Source organism: Pogona vitticeps, chromosome 5 (genome assembly GCF_051106095.1).
Source record: "Pogona vitticeps strain Pit_001003342236 chromosome 5, PviZW2.1, whole genome shotgun sequence".
Lineage (NCBI taxonomy): Eukaryota > Metazoa > Chordata > Lepidosauria > Squamata > Agamidae > Pogona > Pogona vitticeps.
The window spans coordinates 161,451,460-161,477,279 of NC_135787.1; the positions used below are offsets into that span (position 1 = coordinate 161,451,460).

The 25,820-nt window shown below is 39.8% G+C and overlaps 1 protein-coding gene across 4 annotated transcripts in view; it reads left to right on the forward strand.

Moving 5' to 3' along the window:
• Positions 1-681: 681 nt before the first annotated feature.
• The window catches only part of LUC7L2 (LUC7 like 2, pre-mRNA splicing factor), a 47,522-nt gene continuing 22,383 nt past the window's right edge, over positions 682-25,820 (forward strand). The window contains exons 1-5 of one of the 4 annotated variants that reach the window (XM_020787936.3): positions 937-1,026; positions 14,633-14,703; positions 15,508-15,546; positions 16,246-16,340; positions 24,658-24,756. In XM_020787936.3, coding sequence (XP_020643595.1) covers positions 15,540-15,546; positions 16,246-16,340; positions 24,658-24,756 — 201 coding nt within the window. In that variant the 5' untranslated portion in view covers positions 937-1,026; positions 14,633-14,703; positions 15,508-15,539. Of the gene's footprint in view, positions 1,027-14,632; positions 14,704-15,507; positions 15,547-16,245; positions 16,341-24,657; positions 24,757-25,820 lie in introns of all 4 variants that reach the window. The other 3 variants (XM_020787935.3, XM_078376114.1, XM_020787934.3) reach the window with 3 other exon arrangements.

The window sequence follows — 25,820 nt, forward strand, 5'->3', positions numbered from 1 at the left end:
AATACATAGATATAAAATTAATACAAAAAGGAAAGAGAGCACAAGAAAAGAATAATTTAATTGTTGGAGTTTGTTCTCTTCTGCACTATGCATAACACTGTGGTGCCCACTCTGAAGACCAAAGCGTCTTTGTTTGAGGTCTGCCTGAGCTGTAGTTTGAAAATCACACATCTAATGCAACCAGTGCTTTTTAAAACATACTTCTAAGAAACTAGCCTGGCGCAACCATCTGCCACGAACTTTTGGGACTCTTAATTTTTCTGCACTATGGACAAAAGAAGACATCGGTGCATGCCCGAGAAAGTGGACTTTGATCCACGACAGCAAGCAGACTGTATGATTTTTTTAGTGGTCTAACAAAAGTATCACCTACTCTTGCACTGTATTGTGTAAGAACCACATGTCTCTCTTCTATTTTTTCGGTACTTTCTGTAAAATCACCCAAACTGACTCTCCCAGTTGAAGGAAATACGTCAGAGAAAGCAGCTGCAAGCTTCGTCTCCAATCAAGTCGAGCGCCGGTCTGAAGAGACGACGGCATAATCGGACCAATCCGCAAAGGTGAAACGCGTGACGTTGAAGACTCGTTGAAAGCTCGCTATAGCCAATCAAAACGATCCTAATTGGCAAAGAAGGCGGAGAAAGGGTGTGCGCGCACGGATGTCCGTTAGTGCTAAGGCAGCGCCCGCGCGCCTAGCGGGACTGGCGTGAAGACTGCGCGAGCGCGGGGGAAACCTGCGGTCCTGAGGCAGCGACGGGCAGAAGGTGGCTACCCGCCTTCTTCTTTGGCGACAACGGAAGCCGGTGGCGGCGTTGTAGCTCCACCCTCGGAAAGAGAAAGAGAGTGTGCCCCGAGGTGGCCGCTGAGGCAAGCGGTAGCGGCGTCGGGTTCGACATCTTCTAGGCCGCTGTGGGCGGGGCTTATTCGGACTTGGCCGGCCCTTTTGGGCCTAGCGCGCTTTCGGGATGTCGGCACAGGCCCAAATGCGTGCCATGCTGGACCAGCTTATGGGCACCTCTCGGGACGGTAAGAAGTGTCGCCTGCTCAGGGACAGCGGGGACTTGTCTCATCCGGAACCGTGGGGGAAGAGACCGAGCAGAAAAGGCCTAGTTCGATGCTTGGCAATGGTTGCGACTTGGTTCTTTTCTCCTCCCCCACAAGGGCGGGGTTTAGTCAGGGTGATAGGCCGGTGCTCTGGTGCTGCCACCACGAGTTGCAAGGCGGCAATGAACAGAGCTGTGTATGTGTGCAGGTGTGGAACGAGAGCGCCATGGGACTCAGTTGCGGGGGGGGGGGGTGGCGGCGGCGGCGGCGGTTCAGTGATGACTCTTCCTTGGACGAAAGAAAGATGTCTCTCTTATCTGCAGCGCTTGTAGATGCAAAATTGAATTAGCAGCCCTAAACAAAATATCTGGCCAAAATATCTAGTTAACATCAAAATGTGACATTGGTAATGTTGTAGTTCATCGTAGCTCATCAGTGAAACAGCAGTTCGCCTTATTCGGACTTGGAACTGGGAAGGTATTGGCTGGTTTTGGCCATATGCAATTATAGTGTCTGGTTTGTTTGTTTGTCTCTCTTTAATGGCAGTCCTACTGGCTATCTGGCCCAAACCAGCATTTCAGGTCAATACTGTGCAGCTAATTTTGAAAGCATTATATTGAGATAATTTGGTGTGGTTTTATGGTTAAGCTACTTCTGAGTACTCCATACCTTGAAAATACTGGAAGAGGTAGTCATAAGTTGTAATAGATTTGATGGCACATCATCGATTGATTACTATTTGGTATCAGCTAGTGGTGAGCAAAAATACAAAATAAAAAAATAAATTGTAGCTGGAAGTTTTTTGGCACTCGGGAATTTGGCATTAAAAATATGTCCTCACAGGCCTCTTATAAATTTGAGTAGGCACTGAAGGCAGATTTTATTTCCTGTAGCAGATCCTGTTATTAGGGACATACTAATAAATAAATAATAGAAAATATTCAGGCCTGTGTACTACAATGAGGAAAAACAGACTGCTGTCCAATAAATAGGCAGTCTGTCTTGAGGAGAGAGAGAGAAAAATCAAGCTACAGTACAGGAGTTTACAAATCCTTAGATTGCTAGGTATGTCTGTTAAGTGGTATTACATACTATTTAATATGAATCTGTTTTTATCCTTGGGAAAGGTGATGATAGATTCTTATCATTTGTGACATCATTCATTGTTATATTCTGATAGATTTATTCTTTGTAAAATCATCTTATTATAACAATTCAGATTCTGTTTATCCATTGTGAACTATAATTTTTTTCTGGGAGTATGGCTGCTGACTTAATTATCATTACCCCCCCCCAATTCTAAATTTGATTTTTCGCTTGTTTCCATTGTCTTTTTGTTCTGTTATCACTTCACCTTTTATTGTGAAGGCACTTGGGATTATTTTTCTGATTATGAATCAAAATAAGAAATCTTGAACTACACAAGTGAAATCAAACTTATGTAAAGAGCATCATACTGGTCCTCAAATTTTTGTGTGTGTCTTGATCCTTGTGTAATGATTACAAGCGAGAATTACTGAGGATTCTGGTTTTAGTTTACAAGTAGTGGATTTTTGTGTACAATTTTATTGCTTCTGCTTGTTTCTTTTTCACAGGAGGAGTGACTTAAAAACAGGAAGTAGTAAATGCAGTGACTGTTGCTAAATAAAATAACAGTCGAACAAACTGCAAGTTTTCTGATAAAATCAAATTAATTGTTCATAAAATATACATTAATTTGTCTTTTGTTGATAGAGTCAACAAAAGAGATTAGTTTTGCATTTAAAACTTATCCTATATGAAACATATTGCAGTAGATTAATCTGAAAGTTTGCAGACTTTTGAAAACATTTGTCTAGATAGCTGTTATATTAGGGCTTGTCCACACAGCTCAGTTGAAGCAGGGTGGATCAAGCTAAATAGGGTCACTTATTTAAATAAAAATACCAGCAAAAGAACAGAAGAAAGGGGGCAGCATAGTGTTCTTTAGAAGGGAGATCCATAGCTTGGTAACAGCTACAGGTCCTCTCTTGTATCACAATCAAATATAATTATGAAGATGATGGGGCAAAAGGAAAGCCTTCTCTTGAAGATCTTCAGACATGTGGAGCTTCATGCATAGAGATACAGGAGGTGGATGTACTGAATACTGAAACATAAATATGAGCTGAATAATCCCATAAACAAAACAAAATAACATGCCAAAGCCTATTAACCCTCACCTAGTCCATTACTGATCCTAGACACTCATTTATGCCTTCATTTGCTACACTGGGAACCAGTTGAGTGTCTGACAGTACACTCCAGATAACTTGATCCTGTGGTTTCACTAGATTTTGAAACTCATAGGAGACAGAAAGGTAAAATTATATGGAACACTATATATATGTCATGATGCAGAGCATTCCCCAGCTTTACCTTCTGTAACTAGGCTATTTAGAGAAGACTAAAGTCACTTGGAATGGCACCCATTTCAGAGAGACACATCTGGAAGTGTACCATGATACAGTACTGTGTCAGAAGCCCCGGAGCAGTCCAGAAGAATTAGCAGGATCCCTTTATCTAATTGGTTAGTTAGAAAGGTGGCCGATACAGTTTAAAAAAGCAACAACAGAGAGAGCCATGTGGTCCTTTGTACAATACAAATGTAGAAAAAAATGATACCTTTATTTAGACTATTAAAATCAAGTTTTCAACACAAGCTTTCGTGAATAAATTTACTTATTCAGGCATTGTGCAGAAAAATTATAAATGAATGTCCCAGAAATGGTCATGCCAGAAGTCTGCCAGCTGTATTTCTTAGGTGAGCTCATAGCTTGATTTTAAAAATAGGCAGCATGAATAGGGGGCAGGGGGGACATTCAGGAGCTGCCTTCTCTTGTGGAAGCTGAGTGGAAAATTTCAACCAAATAGTAAACACACACACACAAACTGGTTGAAACCACTTCTGAGTTCTAAAATGTATGTTTAAAAGAAAAAAGGTATAAAATATTATGACACTATTTTGTTCCCTTTATCCTCACTTCTTTCCCCACTCTAATTTTGGCAGTGCGCTGAGGTAGAATGATGTGGCTGGTTCTTTGGAAGTTTGTCAGTTATAGTTAGTGCAGTTATGAAAAGTGCAAAAATTTAATTCACGGTGACCCCGTGAATGACTGACTTCCACAATGCACTGTCAACTGCACTGCTCAACTTTTGCAAACTCAACTTTTATGGAGTCAATCCATTTCACAATTTGGTCTTTCTGTCTTCCAACTTTTCCCAACTTTATGTTCTTTTTTGATGAGTTCTGTCTTCTTGTGATGTGCCCAAAATATACAGTACAGTAATACTCTCAGTTTCATTGTTTTTGCCTCTAGAGAGAGTTCAGGCTTGATCTGATCTAGGACTAGTTTGTTTTTCTAGTAGTCCATGGTATATGCAAAACTTTCCTCCAGTACCACATTTCAGTTGAATAGATTTGTTTTCCTGCTGGCTTTCATCATTGCCCAGCTTTCATATCTGTACATAGTAATTGGGATTATAATAGTGTGGATGATCTTATCCTTGGTCTCCAATGTTACATCCTTACACTTGATGATGTTTCCTATTATGTTCATAACTGACCTATCAAGTATCAGTCTTTTGATTTCTTGGCTGCAGACTCCATTTGGATTGATGATTGAAATGATCCTCATTAGATGTTCTAGAGAATTTACAAATTCTCTAACCGTTTCAATATCTTCGTTGTCAACATTAAAGTTATTCTACAAGCATGCTTTTTGTCTTCTTAATATTCCACTGTAGTTATGTAGCGAAATGCCAAAAGGTGACATCATTCCTACCTGTCCATCACAGAAGCTCAAGGGGGAGGAGCCAAGGATAGGGCAGGAGGGGCAGAGTTAGAGAGAGACAGTGAGAGAGTTAGTTGAACAGTTAGAGAGAGACAGTGGGAGATGTGGAATGGCAGTTGGAGTTCAGGTTTAGGAGAATGAAGGAGAGGGTTAGTGAATTGAGCTGAGAGTGTTAGGAGAGGAAATTGAGAAGTTTAAACAGTACAGTATTGAAGCAGGAATGAAAGTAAAAGCACTACAAGAGAGATACAGTATTGATTGAAAGTACTGTATAATAAAAATGATTGCCTAGATGATCCGATACTGTACATGTTAACACCTGAAACAGTTCATATTTGATTTACCTTTATGATCTGTTTGACAATAAAAGAATACTTAATTAAACCTCCGATTCCTAAGTTCTATAACCCTTAGTGTTGGCAGCACACATGTATGACATAAGTTGGTATTACGAGAATACCTGGTGGCAGTGTGAAAGAGCGTGTTCCTTTGTGAGGGCCAAATAAATATGGGCAACAAAGGGTAGATTGCCACAAGTACTAATACTGAACTCCAGCGTTAGTTGACTGAAATCATCTCCTGTGCAAAAAATATGAGGAGCTGTTTTGAACTTAGGAGCTAGATTCCTTTCTAGCTAGTTAGACTGGGTCCCCCTAGCTTCCTCTTCAGAAAGAAGGCTCCCAGTTAGCACTGGGAAAGAAATAGAATGGGGGATGGTTACGCTTAGCTCAGCCTCAAAGCCTTCCAGTTGAGGCACATTTAGGTTTCTGCTAAAGATAAGCCCGAATTAATGTGGACTCCCACAACTAAATTTGTTGGCGTGGCAGCCCAGGGGCCATGTGTCCACTCTCCCCATCTTCTGGCTGGCTGGGCCACTTACCTTGTGTCATGTGCCACTGAAGTCCTTCTTCTCCGGTGGCACTCCAATCCAGGCAAGAGCTCAGGATGCCCATCTCTGCCTCCTCTGGCAGCCAGCCACTCCAATGAGCCGCCCAGAGTAGACTATGTCTAGATGGGCGGCATATAAATGCAATAAATAAATAAATAAATAAATAAATAAATAAATAAATAAATAAATAAATAAATAAATAAATAAATAAATAAATAAATAAATAAATAAATGAGGAGGCAGGATGGGGAATTCTCCCCATGCAGCCAATGAGTGGTTGACTGTCAAGGGAGGCAGGAACAGGCAGCTCGATACATCAGTGGGAATGGGGTGGGGGCAGTGTAAAAAGACCCAGAGAACTGACAAATTGATTCATGGTTTGTTGGATTACTGGGGGCAAATTTGTTGGTTGTCAACCTTGACGAACCAAGACAAACCACCATTCTAGCAGTTTATCCCATCTTTAGTCAAGATTAATGCAAAGCTTGTACAGTGGACCCTCGAATTACAGATGGCTCGACTTACAGACTTTTTGAGTTACAGACTTCTCTGGCTGCAAAATTTAGGTTCGACTTGCAGCTGGAGAATCGACCTACAGACCAGAAAATACCAAAATGGAACAAAAATGGAACAAAAACAGCCGGTTACGGGATTAATCAGTTTTCAATGCATTGTAGGTCAATGGAGACTTGACCTACAGACTTTTCGACCTGCACCCACCATTCCAATACGGATTAATTCCGTAAGTAGAGGGTCCACTGTAGCATTAAGCATCTGACTTCTACTTTATATCATCCTGAAACTAATGGACTTGTAGAAAGGTTTAATGTAATTTTGGTTCATATGATTGAAGCATATACAGTGGTGCCTTGACTTACGAATGCCCTGACCTACATACGTTTTGAGTTACGAACAGCTCCGGACGCTAAATATTGCTTCAAGTTACGAACGGAGCTTTGACTTACGAACAAAAAACTTTCCTGCCCTTTTTTTTTGACCTAAGTTCATTTTAGGTCAAAAGAAGAAAAAATAAAAAATTCTCCCCCTAGTGGTAGAGTATGGATTAACTGGCTTTGCATTAGTTACTATGGGAACTAATGCTTTGACTTACGAACTGTGCCTTGGCATAAGGACAAAAAACAGCCAGACCGGATTAATTTGTTTTCAATGCATTTCTATGGGAAATGGTGCTTTGACTTACAAATGTTTTGACTTATGGCCACCGTTCCAAGACGGATTAAGTTCGTAAGTCAAGGCACCACTGTATGGCTGAAAATCCAAATAGTTTGGATATAAAGCTACAACCTCTGTTATATGTTTATTGGGATGTACCCAAGGAGAATTTGGGATTCAGCCTCATTGAGTTGCTGTATAGAAGGAATGTTCTCTTGACCTTCTGAGAAAGAACTGGGAGCCAGAATCTGAAAAAGATCCTTAAGCTGTCACCAGTTACATGAACAATCTTTTAAACACTTTGAGAACTGCTTTAAAGGCTGCTGGAGAAAATCTACAAAAAGTGCAGTGAAGGCAAAAGAACTGGTATCATCAGAAAGCCAGAAGAAAACTTTATGAGCCTGAAGATGATGCTGATGCTTCAGCTGGGGGAATAAACTGCATTTGGCATGAACTGTACCAGTTAAAATAATATCAAAAGGGAATAATATAAATTATTTTATAGAAATGGATGATAGAAGCACTAAAATGGTACATACCAATATGATATTGTACTCTAACAGGAGAAACCTTTTGTTATATGCTGTAAATAAAAGAAAGTGGTGAGGAAGACCTGCATTTACTCTGTTGGGACAGAGCAGATACTCCCATGTGTGATCCAGAAGGGGAAAGCATTGGAGATGTCAACAAGTTTAATGATGTGGAAGGGCCCCTTGCGTCATGAGAGTTTCTAGAATCGCACTTCAGAAGCTCATCTCGACCTAATGGTAAAGCTACCTTGCAAGGTTGTCATTCACAAGTAAACCAACATGGAGAAATAAAGAATTTTATATGGAACAAGCACCAGATTTCCTCACCCGAGGGTACCCAGGGTTTGTTTGCAGGTTGGAAAAAGGGCTACCGTATATGATATAAAACATAGGAAAAAAACACACGAGTAACAACAATACCAATTTTGAAAGGATTTCAATGAGGTGTTGTGGATAAATGTCTTTTCAGAAGAAATGAACATCTTACATATATTCATTTGTAAATGATTAATTACTACTGGTAATGAACAATACTGTAACTAAATAGTAACATTACTAAGCTGTTGTCAAATGGTTTAGATTTAGGCATCCTTCAGTCTCGAGAGACTGTGGTATCGTGCTCTCTATGGAGGACTTGGAACAGCGTCTAGTGTGGCTGAGAAGGCCAATTTGAGGGTGACAATCCCTTCCACACTGAAGACAAATACAATCTGTACCCCGTCTAGCTCCCTGATTTTGCTGCTTTCGTGGCTGCCTCGTTGCCTCGGCCTGCTGGACAAGGGTCTCTTCAAATTGGGAGAGGCCATGATGCACCGCCTGCCTCCAGGCTGAACACTCAGATGTCAAGGTTTCCCATCTGTTGAGATCCTGCTTGTATTGCAGCTGTGGTCTCCCTCTGAGGCAATTTCCCTGCACTAATTCTCCATACAGGAGATCTTTTGGAATCCAGCGATCAGCCATTCTTACAACATGCCCAAGCCAACGTAGACATTGCTATTTCAGTAATGTATACATGCTAAAAATTCCAGCTCGATCTAGTACTACTCTATTTGGAACTTTGTCCTGCCAGGTGATACCAAAAATGCATCGGAGACAACACATCTGGAACGTGTTCACCTTCCTCTTCTGCCGTGCACAAAGGGTCCAGGACTCACTGCAGTACAGGAGTGTGTTCAGGACACAGGCTCTATAGACCTAGATCTTGGTGTATGCCGTCAACGTCTTATTGAGCCATACTCTCTTTGTGAGTTTTGAGAACCTGGTACTGTAGCTGCTTTACCAATGTGTTTATCCAACTCGACATCTAGGGAGAGAGTGTCAGAGATCGTTGAGCCAAGGTTCACAAATGCATGAACAACCTCCAATTCTTGTGTGGAGATGGTAATAGAAGGAGGCGAGTCCATGCCCTGGCCCATGACTTGTGTTTTCTTCAGGCTGATTGTTAGTCCAAAGTCTTGGCAGGCCTTGCTAAAACAATTCATGAGTTGTTGGAGGTCTTCAGCAGAGTGGGCAACAATGGTTGCATGATCGGTGAAGAGGAAGTCCTGCATGCATCTCAGTTGGACTTTGGTCTTTGCTCTCAGTTTAGAGAGATTAAAGAGCTTTCCATCTGACTTAGCTTGGAGATAAACACCATCTGTTGCAGTTCCAAAGGCGTTCTTCAGCATGACAGCATAAAAGATCCCCAACAAAGTTGGCGTGAGGACACAGCCCTGTTTCACTCCGCTTTGGCTGTCAAAGGGATCTGATGTTGAGCCATCAAAAACTACAGTGCCTTCATTCCCTCATGAAAGGACCTGATGATGCTAAGGAATAGAGGTGGACATCCAATCTTGGGGAGTATTTTAAAAAGGCCATCCCTGCTAACCAAGTCAAAGGCCTTTGTGAGATCTATGATGGCCACAAAGAGTGGCTGTTATTGTTCCCTGCATTTCTCCTGCAACTGTCTGAGGGAAAATACCATGACAGTGGTGGATCTATTAGCTCAAAATCCACACTGTGATTCTGGATATACTCTGTCTGCAGGAACCTGGAGCCTCTCAAGCACAACACAGGCAAGCAGCTTCCCTACAACATTGAGAGGAGAGATGCCACGGTAGTTATTGCAGTTGCCTCTGTCTCCTTTGTTCTTGTACAATGTGACAGTGTTTGCATCCTTCATGTCCTGTGGTACTCCAACTTTGCTCCAGCAAAGACGAAAGACTTCATACAGTTCGGTGGCGATGATCTCTTTACAGCACTTCAACAGGGATGTTATCCTTTCCAGGTGCCTTGCCGGAGGTGAGGGAATCCAAGGCCGCTTTTATTTCTGCTAAGGTTGGTTCGCTCTCCAACTCTTCCAAGACAGGTAGGCACTCAATGTTATTTAGTTCCTATTTGGTTACTACATTCTCTCTGGAATATAGCTCAGAGTAGTGCTGCACCTAGCGGTCTATCTGCTGTGCTCGGTCCTGGATGATCACGCCTGTAGCAGACTTCAAGGGAGCAGATTTCTTCTGTAATCAACCTAAAGCCTACTTGATACTATCATACATTCCATTGATGTTATCTGTTTTTGCTGCTAACTATCTGAGAGCAGAGTTGAAGCCAATAATCATTGGAACATCTGGCAGCCTGTTGGACTTTGGCTATGAGCAGCTCGAAGAGCTTGCAAGTTGTACTCACTAGGACATGCTTTGTATGCTGCTAGAGCTCTCTTTTTATCCTCGATGACTGGCTTCAACTCCTCTGAATGGGCTTTGAACCAGTCTGCTGTCTTTTTGGTCTTCTTGCCAAATGTGGACAAGGCAGTGTTATAAACAGCATTCTTGAAATGTTCCCATTGTTCAGGTGCATTTGCATCAGCCGGGCCTGGAAGGGTTTCCTCAAGCGCTTGGCAAATTCCTCCACTTTTCTTTGATTGTGAGTCTTGCTGATGTCAATATGTGGTCTTCCTTCCTTTTTCGTTTGATACTATCTCTTTGTTCGCAATTTTACTCTACTACACACCAGGGAGTGATCAGTATCACAATCAGCACTCTGGTAACTGTGTGTGATCGTAATACTAGGAAGGCTAGAACATCTGATGAGGATCAAATCGAGCTGATGCCAATGCTTGGATCTTGGATGTCTCCAAGAAACTGTTGAAGCTTTGTATTAAAGAACGTGTTGTTGACACAAAGACCATAATAACAGCAAAACTCCAGCAAGTGTTGGCCATTTTCATTCATCTTTCCAATTCCAAAATGGCTAGACAAGTGGGCCAAGAATTGTGATCAGCACCAACTCTAGTGTTAAAGTCTCCGAGAATGAACATTGGCTCTCTCCCAGGGACTTTTTTGATAGTAGGTGCCAGATTGTTGTAGAATTTGTCTTTCACTTCTGTTGTGGATGACAGTGTTGGTGCATATGCACTAATGAGGGTGTCCGGTCCTGCTGATGAGGGGAGCTGCAGAGACAGGATTCTTTCATTCCCCATAGTAGTTGGAATAATGGATCTCAGAAGAGTATTTCTGACTGCAAAGCCAACACCATATTCCATGGTCTCATTCAATGGTTTTCCCTGCCAGAAGAATGAGAAGTTTTTTTCTTTGACAGATCCCGAGTCTGGCAATCCTGTCTCTTGTAGAGCAACAATGTCCATCTGCAATCTACTCAGTTCCATTTCGTTGACAGCTGTCTTGCGTATGTTATCTATTTCCTGCAGGTTGTCAGAAAAGCCGTAGTCAATGACCAGGGGTCATTGTCCATACATTCCAGGTGCCCAACTTTAGGGCAGAAGTTTTCTAATGATTGTTGCATGGTGCAGGGTTATTGATCTGCTTGTTGGCTTTCACCCTAAACCCCACGCACCCCGCGAGGTTAACAGCGAGGTAGCACCTTTGCCATACCATTTCAAATAAATTATAATAAAGGTAAAGGTGCAAGAAAAAATAGATTAGAAAAGGTAAAGGTAAAATTGCTAAATATATATGAAATATATTATAAATTTGGAATACAATTTTATTATTTATTTATTTATTTATTTATTTATTTATTTAATTTTATTTATATCTCGCCTATCTGGTTGGTTAAGAACACTCTAGGCGGCTAACAACATAAAATAAGACAAGAAATATATATAAAAACAATTTTTACATGATAGAAACATTAAACAAGAAGGGAGCTAATGGTAGGAAAGAGAGTTCATTGTTCTTTATTGCGAACCTTGTTTGGAGGTTCGCAATGAAGCAATATTTTCTAAGGGGGGAAGGCATGTGACCAGACCCCTGTCCAGTGTGCTTGGTAACAGAGAACCAAGGTGATTAGCTGAGTGATGCATGTGGCCAGCATATCCTGGAGCCTGAAGGAGAAGGGAGCTGAAGGGCTGGAAAAAAGGAGAATAAAAGTGTAACTGAAGAAAGGGGTATATTGTTGGGTTGTAACTGAAGAAGAACTGAAGCTTAGATCTGTTTCCAAATTGATGTCGCTTTGTAGTGAAGAGAATATCAGTTTTAATTCTTTAACCACTGGATCTGTTGTGATTAATGGCTAATGTCAAACTTTTTAAGGGAAAGCTATTTTTAACAGTGACAAGCCTAGGTTGGGATTAGTCACATACATCTAATCTACCGTATGAATGAAGCCAATTGGGAGGGATAGCTAGTATTTCATAAGGCTGAATCAAGGTTCAGGATTGTCATAATGGATAATGGAGAAGTGGGTCCAAAAACCCAAAATGAGCTTCAACAGGGAAGAATGTGAAATTGACCAAGATTTAAAATACATGCTTTAGTTAAACACCACCAGGAGTAGTATGTCTACTTGTGGTGCATCATAAAGAGGATATTGAGCTGGAGCTTCTCCATAGGATGATGACCAAGATGTAAAGGTCTGAAAACTGACTGCTGTGAAGAATGGAGTTAGTCCAACTCCTTATCTTTTTAGACTGAAACAGAGAAGATTGAAAGATCCTGTGACAGCACCTCTGAAGGCAATATACTTTACAAAGCCAAACTGTGGTTCATGCCCATCTCTACAGTTTAACTAATTTTCTCATCATGTTGCCTGTATTTCAACAAAAAAATTTAAGTTTAAATAAAAAATATTAAACTTTTACAGCAGGACCCCTGTATCCAATGGGAATTGATTCCTAGCCCACCTGGGGAATGCTGAACAGTGCAGATGAAAGAGAGAGAATATTTTTTAACACTTTCAGACTGTAAATAAGTGAATCAGCAGATATTGATCTCATGTATATGGGGGTCCTATTGTATATCTGATAAAGTTAATTAGAGCAGGGAGATAGTGTTAGTGGGCTTCAGCATGACAAAAATGAGGGACGTGATGAAAACGAAAGCTTAGTCTAGTGTTACTAGAGGAAATTGCAGAGAACCTCAGGCTTTCATTTTTTTCTAACAGGCACAAGGAGCCAATTTAAAATTTCCACTTACGTTGTTTAGTGTTGTATCTAAGACTACATTCTGTGATGTGTTTGAGTGGGAGTATTTGGGAGAAACTTCCTGATCTTATGCTGTATCACTGGTATACAGTATTTAAAATACATGTTTCCCTGCACACCTTCCATCTGTGAAGTTGCAGAGAACCTCAGGCTTTCATTTTTTTCTAACAGGCACAAGGAGCCAATTTAAAATTTCCACTTACGTTGTTTAGTGTTGTATCTAAGACTACATTCTGTGATGTGTTTGAGTGGGAGTATTTGGGAGAAACTTCCTGATCTTATGCTGTATCACTGGTATACAGTATTTAAAATACATGTTTCCCTGCACACCTTCCATCTGTGGAGATGCTTTCAGTGCTATGTTTATAGGTATGTTAGTAAGAATAGTCTGCAAAAGTTGCAAGGCAATATAGATTTAAGCTGTTAGTGCTTTGTGACTTGTCCAGGTGTTGCATTGCTACTGATTTTTTTTTGTTTCTCTGGCTTCTAAATAGGAATCTGCATAGTCCGTGGCACAGTCTACATGCATCAAGTGCCAAAAAAGTTATTTGTAGGGACCCTGGTATCATTTGTAATGTGGAAGAAAAACTGTTGTGAATGGAACTATGAATGGAAGGGAAACTGTGGGTTAGTTTGAAGCGAGCAATTATCGGTAGGTAGGTGACATGTGTTGCCAGTCTTCCTGCCTGAATTGTGAACATCATCAGATCTTGGATGTCCACACTAATGTTGGACAGTATGTCCAGAAAGCCCAGTATGTTATAATGGATGCTGTGACTTAGACCTTATTTACTATGCCCTAACTTGATCTAATATTTTTCTTAATTGTAAGAAATTTTTCTTATGTGTTTTTCTTATTATGATCTCCACTGGGCTATGTTGTGGTAGGATATGAATCATTTAAAATTTACAGGGAGCTGTGCTTTAATATCTAGAATGGACATGCTATTAGAGACACAGCAATTATCCTCATGGTTAGGTTTTTCCTAGATGAATTGCTTCCTATGTAATTGCTTCAATTTCTGTCAGATAGCATATTCTGTGGAAATATGGTTTGGGCCAGACACCTTGTAAAAAAAGGAAGCTGCTGTTTCTAAAGATGAATTTAATTTTGTGATCACATAACATTGTTACAGTGGCAAGAATAAACCTCTCTGAGGATGTTAGAATAGGCAACACATAGAGTAATATAACCGTATTCTCAGTTCACGTTGAATTTTTAAATGACTTTGGTACAATAGTTGTGAACAAAGAGCTATACTGGCAATCAGATATGAACTTATCTTTTAAGTACATAAGCAAAATACTGTTTTGAGTTTGCTTATAATTTGTTGAGGCTCTTGTCACAATTCATTTTTGTGTAGGGGTTTGCATATTGAGATAAGCCACAACAGCTAAAAAGAAACCTAAGTGAATTTCTTCCGACACAAAGAAATATAAGCAAGACTGGATAATATTTCAGATACTAGGCATTAGGTATTTTGGATTGCTGGATTGTCTGAAGGAAAGAAGAAGCAGCTAAACAGAACATCTATACGTTGGGTTTAATTATTATTTTTTTTGCAGCCATCCTTTAAGGAAGGCAATTTCTTTCAGTAAATTTGCCCCTGAAAAACAAGTTAACACATGCCATTAAACATACAGTAATTCAGATTTCCTACTATTCTTTACATTTAACATGTTTTCCTAGATGCTTTAATGAAAATGCTGGCAGAGTGTATTATATACAAATTGAACAATCTGGCCCCTTGTTTTATTTATAAAGGTTCAATGTATCTATGCCTGCCTACTTCATTCTGCAAGGGAGTGTCAGAAAGGCCCCGCATTCGCCGAGCCGTGAGTTATTGCTGACTTTTCAGATGTGTTAATTAATGTGGAACCAGCAACTTGTGTCTTTAAAAAAGAGAGAGAGAGGGAGATAGAGAGGAAAACTGGTGGGAGAATACCCAGTTCCTCAAATATTCTGCAGTAGCAGGCATGACTTTTAAAGACAACTCTAAATTTCCAATTAGTGTAAAATTATTAAATCTAGAGATTTAGCTTCTGAAAACCTATTGTTGAACTACTCTGAAGCTGTTCTAGTTTGTTTATTACCTATCAAATTATACTTTTGATAGACCTTAATTTCCAAAACAAATGCTCAGTTTAAGTGGAATACAGCCCATCTGAAAGTGTTAGTTCTGCATAGGGCAGATAGTTAAAACTGGTATTACACATTGGAATGGCCAGATAACGCATTTGGACACACAATCACTACTGCTGAGTTGCCTGTTTCAAGCTTATTGGAATAAGATAGTAATTACCTTTGCAATGGGAAACATCTGTACACTTTGAGATGAATGAAGTTGAGAATGTTGCAAACACATCCCTTTCCTAGCAGCCTTCCTCTGCTTCAGTAATTCATCAGTAGGTTTTCATATTACATGACTACCATTTAAGGAATAAATAAAACAACCCAAATAACAAAGAGTTGTATAACTGCTGCTGCATCTTTACACTAAGTATACTTTTTGCGGGGACCTCCATTTCCAGTTTAAGATACTACCTATTCTGCTATACCTTTTCTTTACATCCTGCAAAAAATCAGTACCTAGGCTTTGAGTTTATAATATAGACCTAATGTTTCCGACTTGTTCACAGATGTGATTGATTAGACTTGCAATTGGACTTCCATGTGTGGTAAGCAGGCTGATGCTTTTGTGTTTATAGTAGTCTCTGTTAATGCAGATGCAATGTGCCCAGTTATGGTTTTCATTTCTCTTAAATACTGTTGCTTGTAGACATTTTTATTTCTTTCAGTGTTCTAGGTTTATAAAAAATTTTTTAGCCTTTCTTGTACCTGTCTGAAATAAAAGCATCAGTGCCATGAATAAGGTGAAGTAATGGCAACTGTTAATCAAGATATGTTTAGCAAATCTTTGGTAGGCTGTTCATGCTAATGCCAACTGTAGTTCACATGAGCAGGAACAGAGAATTGTGACATCTATGCACATGTTTTTTGAAGCAATGAATGTTCATCCAATGCAGATCTGTTTTTCACTTTTTCATTATTTTTGTGTTATGTGGTGCATAAATTAATGCCAACATATAATCAGGTTATAATACTATAACTTTTTCATATATTAGCTAAAGTCTAGTGGTAGGTCACAGCTAGAGTAGGCCCATTGCATCAGTGGAACATACAGAGGAATTAAATCACCAGATCCCTGCTAATTGAGTGGGCCTGCTCTACTTACGACTTACTACTGATTTCAGCTTCTGCATTATGAGATTCTTTCAGTGTGAAACAGAATGTTCATTTGAATTAAAGCAAAAGTACACCAGTGTGTAAAATATTCTCTATGTTTCTAATCAGAAATGTGTATTTCTGTGTTTCAGGAGATACCACCCGTCAGCGAATCAAATTCAGCGACGACAGAGTGTGCAAAAGCCATCTTCTCAACTGCTGTCCTCATGATGTCCTTTCTGGAACAGTGCGTATTTTGTACCATATTTTGGCTCTTATTTTTTTCTTCACAACAAAATAGACCTTAATATTAGCTCTGACATGGGAGAAATTTGTGATCCCAAATTATGTCTTAGAGTTGAGGCGGAGGGGCTAAACTATTTAATCTTTTGTGGGGGCTGTAAAACTAAGTTACAGTGTTCCATGAATTTAGGTCTCTGACATGTTTTTACTGTTGAAATGATTGGAAAAGAAATAAATATAATATTGAAGGTCCAGCAAAAATGTGTTTTGAAACTTGGGTGGAGATTAATTTTGCTTAACCATAGCAGAATAACGTACCTTACTGGAAAACATTATAACATATCCCCATAAATTTTAACCCATCTGGTGAACATATTTGCTTTTTAATGGATTTTTAGCATTGTTGCAATGTTATTCCATTGTACTGAATTATACGTACTGCTGATTTTCACATTCGAGTCATCTTTCTGTGTCATTTTAATACATGTTCTGCTTCTACTTTCCCGTTGCTGGCCACATAGCTAAATAACTCTTCCCCGTCAGTGTTTTTGTGAAGTAGTGTAAAGACTTGAATGCATTCTTTAATGTTGTTGATGTCTATGAGAATATTATCCAGACTCCAAACAACTCCCAATACAACAGTCTTTAATTATAAAATTTCTTAATCTTACTGTGCTTAAAGAACGTTCCAAGGGACCTGAGATTAATTTGATCTCTGCCTCTGAGGCAGAGCGAAAGAGAATTGTAATTGTGAATTTTTTTCCCCAGCTGCCACATTTGCACATTGGTTTCTTTCTAGTATTAAACTATAACTTTAGAAGGTGTGCTTGGAGAGGCTGTGTTTGGAGAGGCTGTGAATTCGTAGCTCTGTTGATCACTTGGCACTTTCCAATGTAGTATAGGGACTAAACTTAAATGATGCTATATAAACTTTTTTGCAGATTGTTAGATCCTACAGCAAAGTTGTTATCCATCAGCAAATGTTTTACAGTTATGAAACATATTTTAGTGCACTAGACTGTTGCATATACAATCTGAAAAGTTCAAATTAATATTTGAGTTTTCTCTTCTTTCTGTCAACTTAAATATGGTCGTATCTCTAGAGTTACTTTTAATAAACTTTTTACTGTGGTTGATTCATTGTGGACAAGACAAAATTAATTTAGGCTAGGGTTGTAGAACCTTGGCCTTCAAGGTATCTAGAACTTTGAACTCCCAAAAACCCCTGATAACAGATTGTGAGACTTGTAGTCCAAAACTTTTCAGGGCCTAAAGTTCCCCACCACTGTTCTGCAAGATAGATTTTGGTTGCAGATTGCCAGTTAGCCAAACAGTTTTGTTTGTGTCTTTGAAATGTTTTTCCTCACAGGAATTTGTACACATAATTCTTTTTCTAATAAGCATCATTCTGCTGTTGGAGAGCTTTCTAAGTTTTTCATCTCTAATGGAATCTTTGGGTGAGAGGAAGTATCCGTGATATCACTCTTGTGAGCACACATTGACACTTTTCTTGTCTTATAAGGTGGGGGTCCATTGAGGTTTCTGCTGTACACATCACATGGCAGCAGATGTTCAGATAAAATATTCTTGAAGTAATATCCTAAGGTGACCTGAATTACAATCTTATATAACCCTCAATAAGATAGAAAAAACCAATAAAAATTATTTGTTTCATGCTTTTGGAAACCTGTTTAGAAGTAGAGTTTCAGACTGAAGACTGTGCGTTTTGAAGCACTGAGTCCTTTCTTGCAATTTTGTAGGAAGTTTAACCTGTATGTTTCTTGTTTGTGCTTTCATCAAGGATAATTTCTGTTTTATAATTGGTTGGATAGAATAACTACATTATAGCATTAGTGATTCATATTTATTTATTTACTTCTTTTGTTTACATTTCTGTTCTGCCCAATTAGTAGCAGAGCCACTGCTCTGGGTGGCTAACACAGAAACATCAAAATAATATAATAATAGAAACAACAACAGCAGCAACAAAAATTAAAAAAAGTCCAACAATTCAGAAAAGAGATCATGGTACAATAATATTAAGCACAGACAAATTATATGAAAAATAAAGGTAAAAGAAAATAATAGGCAGCCAGTGAATTCATACAGCTGAGTATCTAAATCTGTTTCTATGAAGCAGGGTTTCACTTAAATAATCATGTATGTAAGCCAGCGGTGTCCCAAACTCCTAAGCTTTTAGGAGTTTTCAGCATTGTATCACAATACAGTGAGCCCACAGCCCATCAGAATTCATGCTTTCCAGACAAATTTGGTTCTGATTATACAGACTGTTTGCTTTTAAGGTATGTTTTAATCCCACTGAAATCAGTTGAGATTAAGTTACTATTAATGTGTAATTTAGTGGAACTAAGCATGATTAATAAGTGGAATAACTCCATGAGCTTGGAAGGGAGGGGAAGTGAAACAGAGGAACTGATTTTGCTGTACCTTCAAAGATGGATGTGTGAGAGCTTTGTTACTTGACTTAAATTTATTTTTTATTATTTTTATGTAGCTCTCTCTTTCTTTTAGAGTGATGTAATAAACCTGATCAGTTCCAGGGCTGGTGCATTCTCCACTCTCTGTGATTTAGAGTTAGGGTATCGGAAAAACAGAAAGGCTTTTGGTTCTTCTGTGCTGCCCTAACATTCTTAGAACCCCCGTTTTTTCTTTTCTCAAGTGTCAAAAGAGCACTAGCTGCAGACCTTCCCACAGTCTCACAGAAAAGGCTTACAGGTTGGACCAACATTTGCTCCCTCAGAAAGGGTGATTTTCTCTCTCTGAGTATGCTTTTTTAAAAATCCTAGGCCCCTTGTTACAGCCTCCAGTGGGCCATAAAATTGGGATCTAACCTCATATGTATAAAATTCAGAAATTGATTTTAAATATTTTTCCGTGTATAAAACAACACTTTTCCCTAAAATCATTAGAGGAAAAATTGAGGGTCATATTGTACACCAGGGGTCAGGGAACTTATTTACCCTTTACCCCCCCCCAAAAAAAAATTCATATAAGCTGACATTACCCCCTTGATTTGAAAGTAAGGAAATGATACAGTATTTGAATTCAAAGTCTTATTGAATCTATTCAATACTATGGTTCATAGTTTTGAGTCAGTCTCTCTCTCTCTCTCTCTCTCTCTCTCTCTCTCTCTCTCTCTCTCTCTCTCTCTCTCTCTCTCTCACACACACACACACACACACACACACACACACACACACACACACACACACACACACACACACACACACACACACACACAAAAACAAAACCAGCCTCCCTCCCTCCATTTTCTCCATATATTTAAACAAGCTTGATGAAGCCACTCTTTTTTCCTGCCTTAATTCAAGCTTTGCCTGTTCTTTTTTCAGAGTCAGTCTCTCTCTCACACACACACACATCCACCCTCCCTCCCTCCATTTTCTACATACATTTAAATAAGCTTGATGATGCCCTCCGTCTCTCTCACCTTCCCTTGCTAACTGGATCCTTTCCCTCCTCCTGCTTGCTTGCAGTCATCTACAGCGGAAGCAGTCATTTACAAGCCCCAGATTGATTGATTGATTGCCTAGGGCTATTCCACAGCTGTAACCAAACAAGCATGCTTATCTCTGATCTCTGAAAGAACGAATTTACAAGTGCCCTGCTGCAACCAAGGAAGTAACAGGGAGAGGTGGCTTACAGTTTGAGGTTTGGCTGCAGGGGGTGGGAGGGGGTAGTGTTCTGCTCATTACTTACAGGATTTTCACTTTCACCCCATTTGGGGTAATTAACCCCAGTTTCCCGACCACTGTTGTACACGAAAGGAGGCGGAGGCAAAGGAGCAGCCGCACTCGGCCGCCTCTCACAGCTATCCATTGACTGCTGCTGCTGCTGCCAGATCGCCTCCTCCTCCTCCTGCTGCCAGGGCTCATCTCTAGCTCACGCTGCCTTGTCACCTGCCCGAAAGGAGCCTGCGAGTAGCGCTGGCAGAGGCAATCTGGCAGCTGTGGCAACAGTTAATGGGCAGCAGCGAGAGGTGGCCAAGTGCGGCTGCTCGTTTGCCTCTGCCTTCTCCTGCTGCTGCCTCCTCCTCCGGATTGCCTTCTCCAGCGCCACTCGCAGGCTCCCTTCAGGCAGGGGACAAGGCAGCAACATGATCGGGCAGTGGAGGCAGCAGGAAACAGAGGCGGAGCCGCCCCTCACGGCTGCCCATTAACTCTTCCTCTGCCTCCATCAAGGGACAAGATTAGGAGGTCATCATATACATTGGGGTGTCGTATACACGGAAAATACGATATGTAGTGGTTGAAGTTTAGAAATAAATGGTTCCTATGACTATCATACTTGTATTTTGAAACTGCACATATGTTACTGCAGTCACACTGATTTGAAAACTGGCTGGGCTCAGGTAGCCAAAACCTGTAGTGACTGTAATGTCTCTGCTCCAGCTAGGAGGATGGGTATGATTTTATCTTTGATATCACATTAAATTTTTAAAGGAAGTCAGTTATCCTTAGAAGCACAGGGTAACTGACAAACCATCACAGCACACAAAGTGCACACTAGAAAGATGGGATATTTTCTCTACATGGTGCTTCCATAGAGCAGCATAACTTGAGAAACATTCTCTAGTTGAATGTGAGAAAAGAAAGGGAACTACAAGAACAAGGAGGATGAGCCAATTAGTAGATGTCAGGTGTTAATTTCTTTACCTCTCAAAATCAGCATTGTGATCTGAACTTTGTATCTAGAGAAATCCATACTTGCTTCTATTTACATACAAAAGCTGTTTCATTTTTGTCTTGTGGCAGCAGCCTGCATGCATAGAGGAAAGCTCCTCCAAAAGTTGGGAGCCCTCCAGAGCATCAGTCCATTTGGTACGAAGGACTGCTGCAGATAACAAAACTGACTCATCTCTCTTAATTCCCATGTGTGTATCAAAGCACTTTGTATCCATGCTTAGATCCAAGTGTGAATATTTAAATTTTCCAAAATAAATTTTGACAAGCAATTGCAGGTATTTGAAAAACATCACCAAGAATCTTTTGATCTGAATTTGAATGAAACTGTAGCACAGAAGTGACAGCTGAGCAGGAACAAAGCTAATGATGCAGTGGTTTTACACCCTGGGTTAATTCCCCAAGACTCTAAAGAAAAGAAAAAGTCACGACAGTTAAGCAGTTTCTTGGGCATGTACATCACACCACAAAAGTCCTTAAGTTTGTAATGTAGTTACACCCCTAGTGTCATCTTTGTGTTCTTCTCCTATAGGAGTGAGGCATCTTAGAATAGCTATACCACCTTTAGATGCAGTAGCTCCAAATAGTGATCTGCTGCGTCCAAGAAGCTCCTCTCATTCCTGTACTTCTTTCACCATTTATTTTATCTCAAAATTGTCATCTGGAACAATTTGTTCTTTTTATTTCTCATAACATGACTGATGTATTCTAACTTTATGCATATTATACATTTTATGATTTCTTGGTCTTTATTCGTTGCATTTTTCTTAGTCACGTTCTTAGCATCATGAAGTAAATCTACATTTCAAGTACTTCTGTCTTTTTATAGAAGAGTGTGTTAAGGTCCATAGTTCTATGCCATTCATATAGTAGAACCAAGTACACATAGGAACATATAGAATACATACCATAGAAATAATTGCATTAATAAAAACTTTGTATACGAAAGAATTTAAGGTGTTGAAGACTGTATTGAATGGTACAATCACTACAAAGCTAGATTCTAGTATATAATTTTAAGGACGTATCTATTTAAAGATAAAATAAAATCATTTTTATGTAAAAATATATAACGTGTAAGTTTTTTCTTTTTGAATAATTATTAATAATATCACTAATGATATTAATGATGATTTGAAATTATTAATAGTGTCAAATGATTGATCAATGAACGATAACCACTACTTTTTTGTCAAAGGTAAGAACTGCTCATTTTGAAATGGCTTTCAGAAATGGTTCTCTTCTGCACAAGGCACAAGACTTTGTTCCCTCCCTCTCTCCCTCTCTCCAAGGTCACCCTTACTGGAAGGCTATGGCATAGGTTTTTAGTATTTCTTTAGACTACATTGAATTTTTACAGTGTATTTGGAGTAGAGTTGCCCTTTTTTGTCTATGATCACAGTCATTTTCACAGCATTGCACATATTTTAATATTTTCAATGCATTTTTAGGAATGTAATGCCTCGGACTAGTGCTGGAAAACTTTGGGGGGCACATATTGGCCCCTATCCCCTACTGCTGACTGTATCAGATCTGGAAATTACTGATTTTGGCATATGTGTTTTGAAAAAATGAAAACAGGAAGTGCCTGAAGTGGGATTTAATCCTTTGGTATAGTGCAGAGATTTGAGAAATCTGCCCAAGGTCCCCAGTGCAAGAATCGTTGCTCTTGGAGTCCTTTAGGAATGGAAATACAGTGGTGCCTTGCAAGACGATTGCCTCGCGGGATGATTAATCTGCAAGGTGATGGGGGTTTGCGATCGCTGTTGCGCTTTGCAAGACTTTTTTTCTTATGGACAATTTTCGCAAGACCATGTTTGGGTCTATGCTTCGCAAGACGGATTTTTTTTTTTTAGACCGATGCTTTGCAAGATGGTTCCCCGCCCCATTGGAACGCATTAAGTAGATTTCAATGCATTCCATTGGGGAGCTGTGTTTTGCAAGATTTTTTTTTTTTTAAGACCAATGCTTCGCAATACTTTTTGCTTCCCCATTGGAACACATTAAGTAGATTTCAGTGCATTCCAATGGGGAACCGCGTTTCACAAGACAATGTTTTTTATGGACAATTCCCCCCCATTGGAACGCATTAAATTGATTTCAGTGCATTCCAGTGGGGAACCGCGTTTTGCAAGATGATATTTTTGCAAGACAGCGATTTTTGCGGAACGAATTAACATTGTCTTGCGAGGCAGCACTGTAGAGCTTTTTTTGAACTTCCAAAAATTTTTCAAATGCGTAGGTCTCAGGTGGCCCTGGCTACTATGAAAATACCTTTGGTGGGTTGCATGCAGCCATAGATTTCATGGTGCCAACCCCAGTTTAAGCTTTAAAGAAGCTAATTTATATATCTTGTGGTTGGAAGTTCTCAAACTGAAGTTGAGAGTTCTCTCGGGGGTTGTATCATTTTGCATCATTTGTTATCTTCATTTTTCTCAGTCAAAAGACAGATCCAAGAATAGAGAATCAATTTGTACTAGATGGGTTATGCTCCCCTTTGAAAAATAAGGTTAGCAGTTTAGATGTCCTCTTGAAAGGCATGGGTCTAGATGCTCAGATACTGTAGTGCATTTGCACACTTAAGGTCAGTTCATACCATGCATGTACCGATTTAGATATGGTGATCACCGTTCCCTCTAAGGTGTGTGCACGGGTGGGTGCGCAGAGCTCCATTGAAGCTGCTCGAGGGCAGCTGGTTTATTTCCCAATTTGGTTGAAGCCCCGACCCTCTGCGCATACATGGGACAAGGCTTCTGTGCAGCAGGAACGACAATTAGAGGGAATGTTGATGGTGATACATGGACACAGTTAAAACCTGTTCAGAGTTTGGTAACACACATTTTGTGGAGTTGACTTTGAATATTGTAGAAAGGTTTCAGCTGGTCCAGATGCACAAATTTATCAGGGAAAAGAGTAAGACTTTTTTAGGATTTACCAGCTTTTCAAGGGTTATTGAAAAAAGCTACATTGTATAGGTGAAGTTCAAACAGTTGTCTGTTGCAGTAGTTTATCAGCATATCTTTACTGAGGCTTGTGGATACTGTATTTTTCTGTGTATAAGATGCTACTTTTTCCTAAAATCATTGCACTAAATATTGAGGTGCACCTTATACATGGAAGTAAGCTGAGGTACCTGAGGAGAGAACAAAATGGCCTGTACCTTGCCTCTGTAAACAGGCTTCCTTCAGTCACGAGGCTTAGGTTCCTACAGTCAGGAGACTTAGCTTCCTCCAGTCATGAGCCTTATGGAAGTGACGTCAGCTGATGCTGTACAAACCAATTGGAACACACCTCATTGGAGGTGGAGCCTGTAAGCTCAGATGAAACAGAGACTCCTAATGTCTGAGTGTTCTGAGCCCAGAGGCTGAATAATGAATAAATTTTCTTAATTTGGGGGTTAGAAAGGGGGGGGGGGTTCCTTATGAATGGAAAAATACAATACTTCCATGCAAACTAGATTTGCTCACTTGCTGTTCTAAGCATTTCAGATACATTGTTTAGGGCTCATGTAATGGCTTATGTAACAGTGGAAGAAAATATGCCTTGCAAATATTTATTTAATGCTTTTGTTTAAAATTCTACTTCTTTTTTTCCATTTAGAGAATGGACCTTGGAGAATGTCTGAAGGTGCATGACCTAGCACTAAGAGCAGATTATGAAATCGCATCGAAAGAACAAGACTTTTTTTTTGAGCTTGATGTATGTTTTGCCATTGAACTGTTATATAAAGACTGGGAAAAACACAATGTGGAAACAGATTAATGTGTGGTGTAGTTAGCATTCCATCATATCCTCCAAAACATTGCACTCAGAATACTTGCAAGTTTCCAGAAGATTGGTTTTGAAGGCTCTGCCTTCTGTACCTTAGCACATATTAAGATTGGAATGTTTCCTTAAGAATTACGTTCAAGAAAGGTATAATAAGTGTAATCTCTTAAGAAGAATTCTTTAGCACCACTTCTTGTAGTACAAAACCTGATGTCTGTAGTGAGTTGAGTTTTCTTGGAAATCAGAAAAGTAGGTCTTACTCTTTTGACATTTTTGTGGGAAAGAGCTAGGCTTGGTGATGCTAACACTGTGCCTACAGGTGTTGTACTGACCCTGTTCGCCTAGCTGTCCTCATTCAGATTATTAATAGTGGCACCTATTACTGCCTTAGGACCTGCAAAATGTATTGCAGGTGGTATACTTTACAGATTCTGAAATGACTGCTATATGACAAGAAGTGGGAGCTGAGTGACTCTCACAGAAAGCTGCTATAAGCTGCCACACTAAGACCATCACAGATGCGGAAACAGAGCAACATTAATAGAAGACAGAGCAATTGGCAGAAAATTGAACAGTGGGAGGAGGAAGCAGAACAACCAGGATGGAATGGGAGTTGGGAGGAAAGAGAGAAAATGGATGCCATGGAGAGAATTGAGCAGAGGGAGGGAGGAAGCTGAGACAGTATGCATGTGGATAAGTTCAATCTTGAGGGGCTCAGGTAGCCGGCTCAGCCTTCTATCCTTCCAAGGTTAATAAATTGAATCTCCAGCTTGCTGTAAGGACTGTGTAACCTGTATAGTTAAACTGTAAAGTGCCCAGAGAGTGCTTCTGCTGGCATCCTGTGCAAAAATTACAAAGTTTTTTTTATATAATGACTACAGTTCACTCCAATATAACAAACTTACCTTAAGTCCTTGCAAGTCATTTCAGACATCCACCTGATCAAATGTTAGAATAATATGGCAGAGCTAAATCACACCTGAGACTTTCTTTGT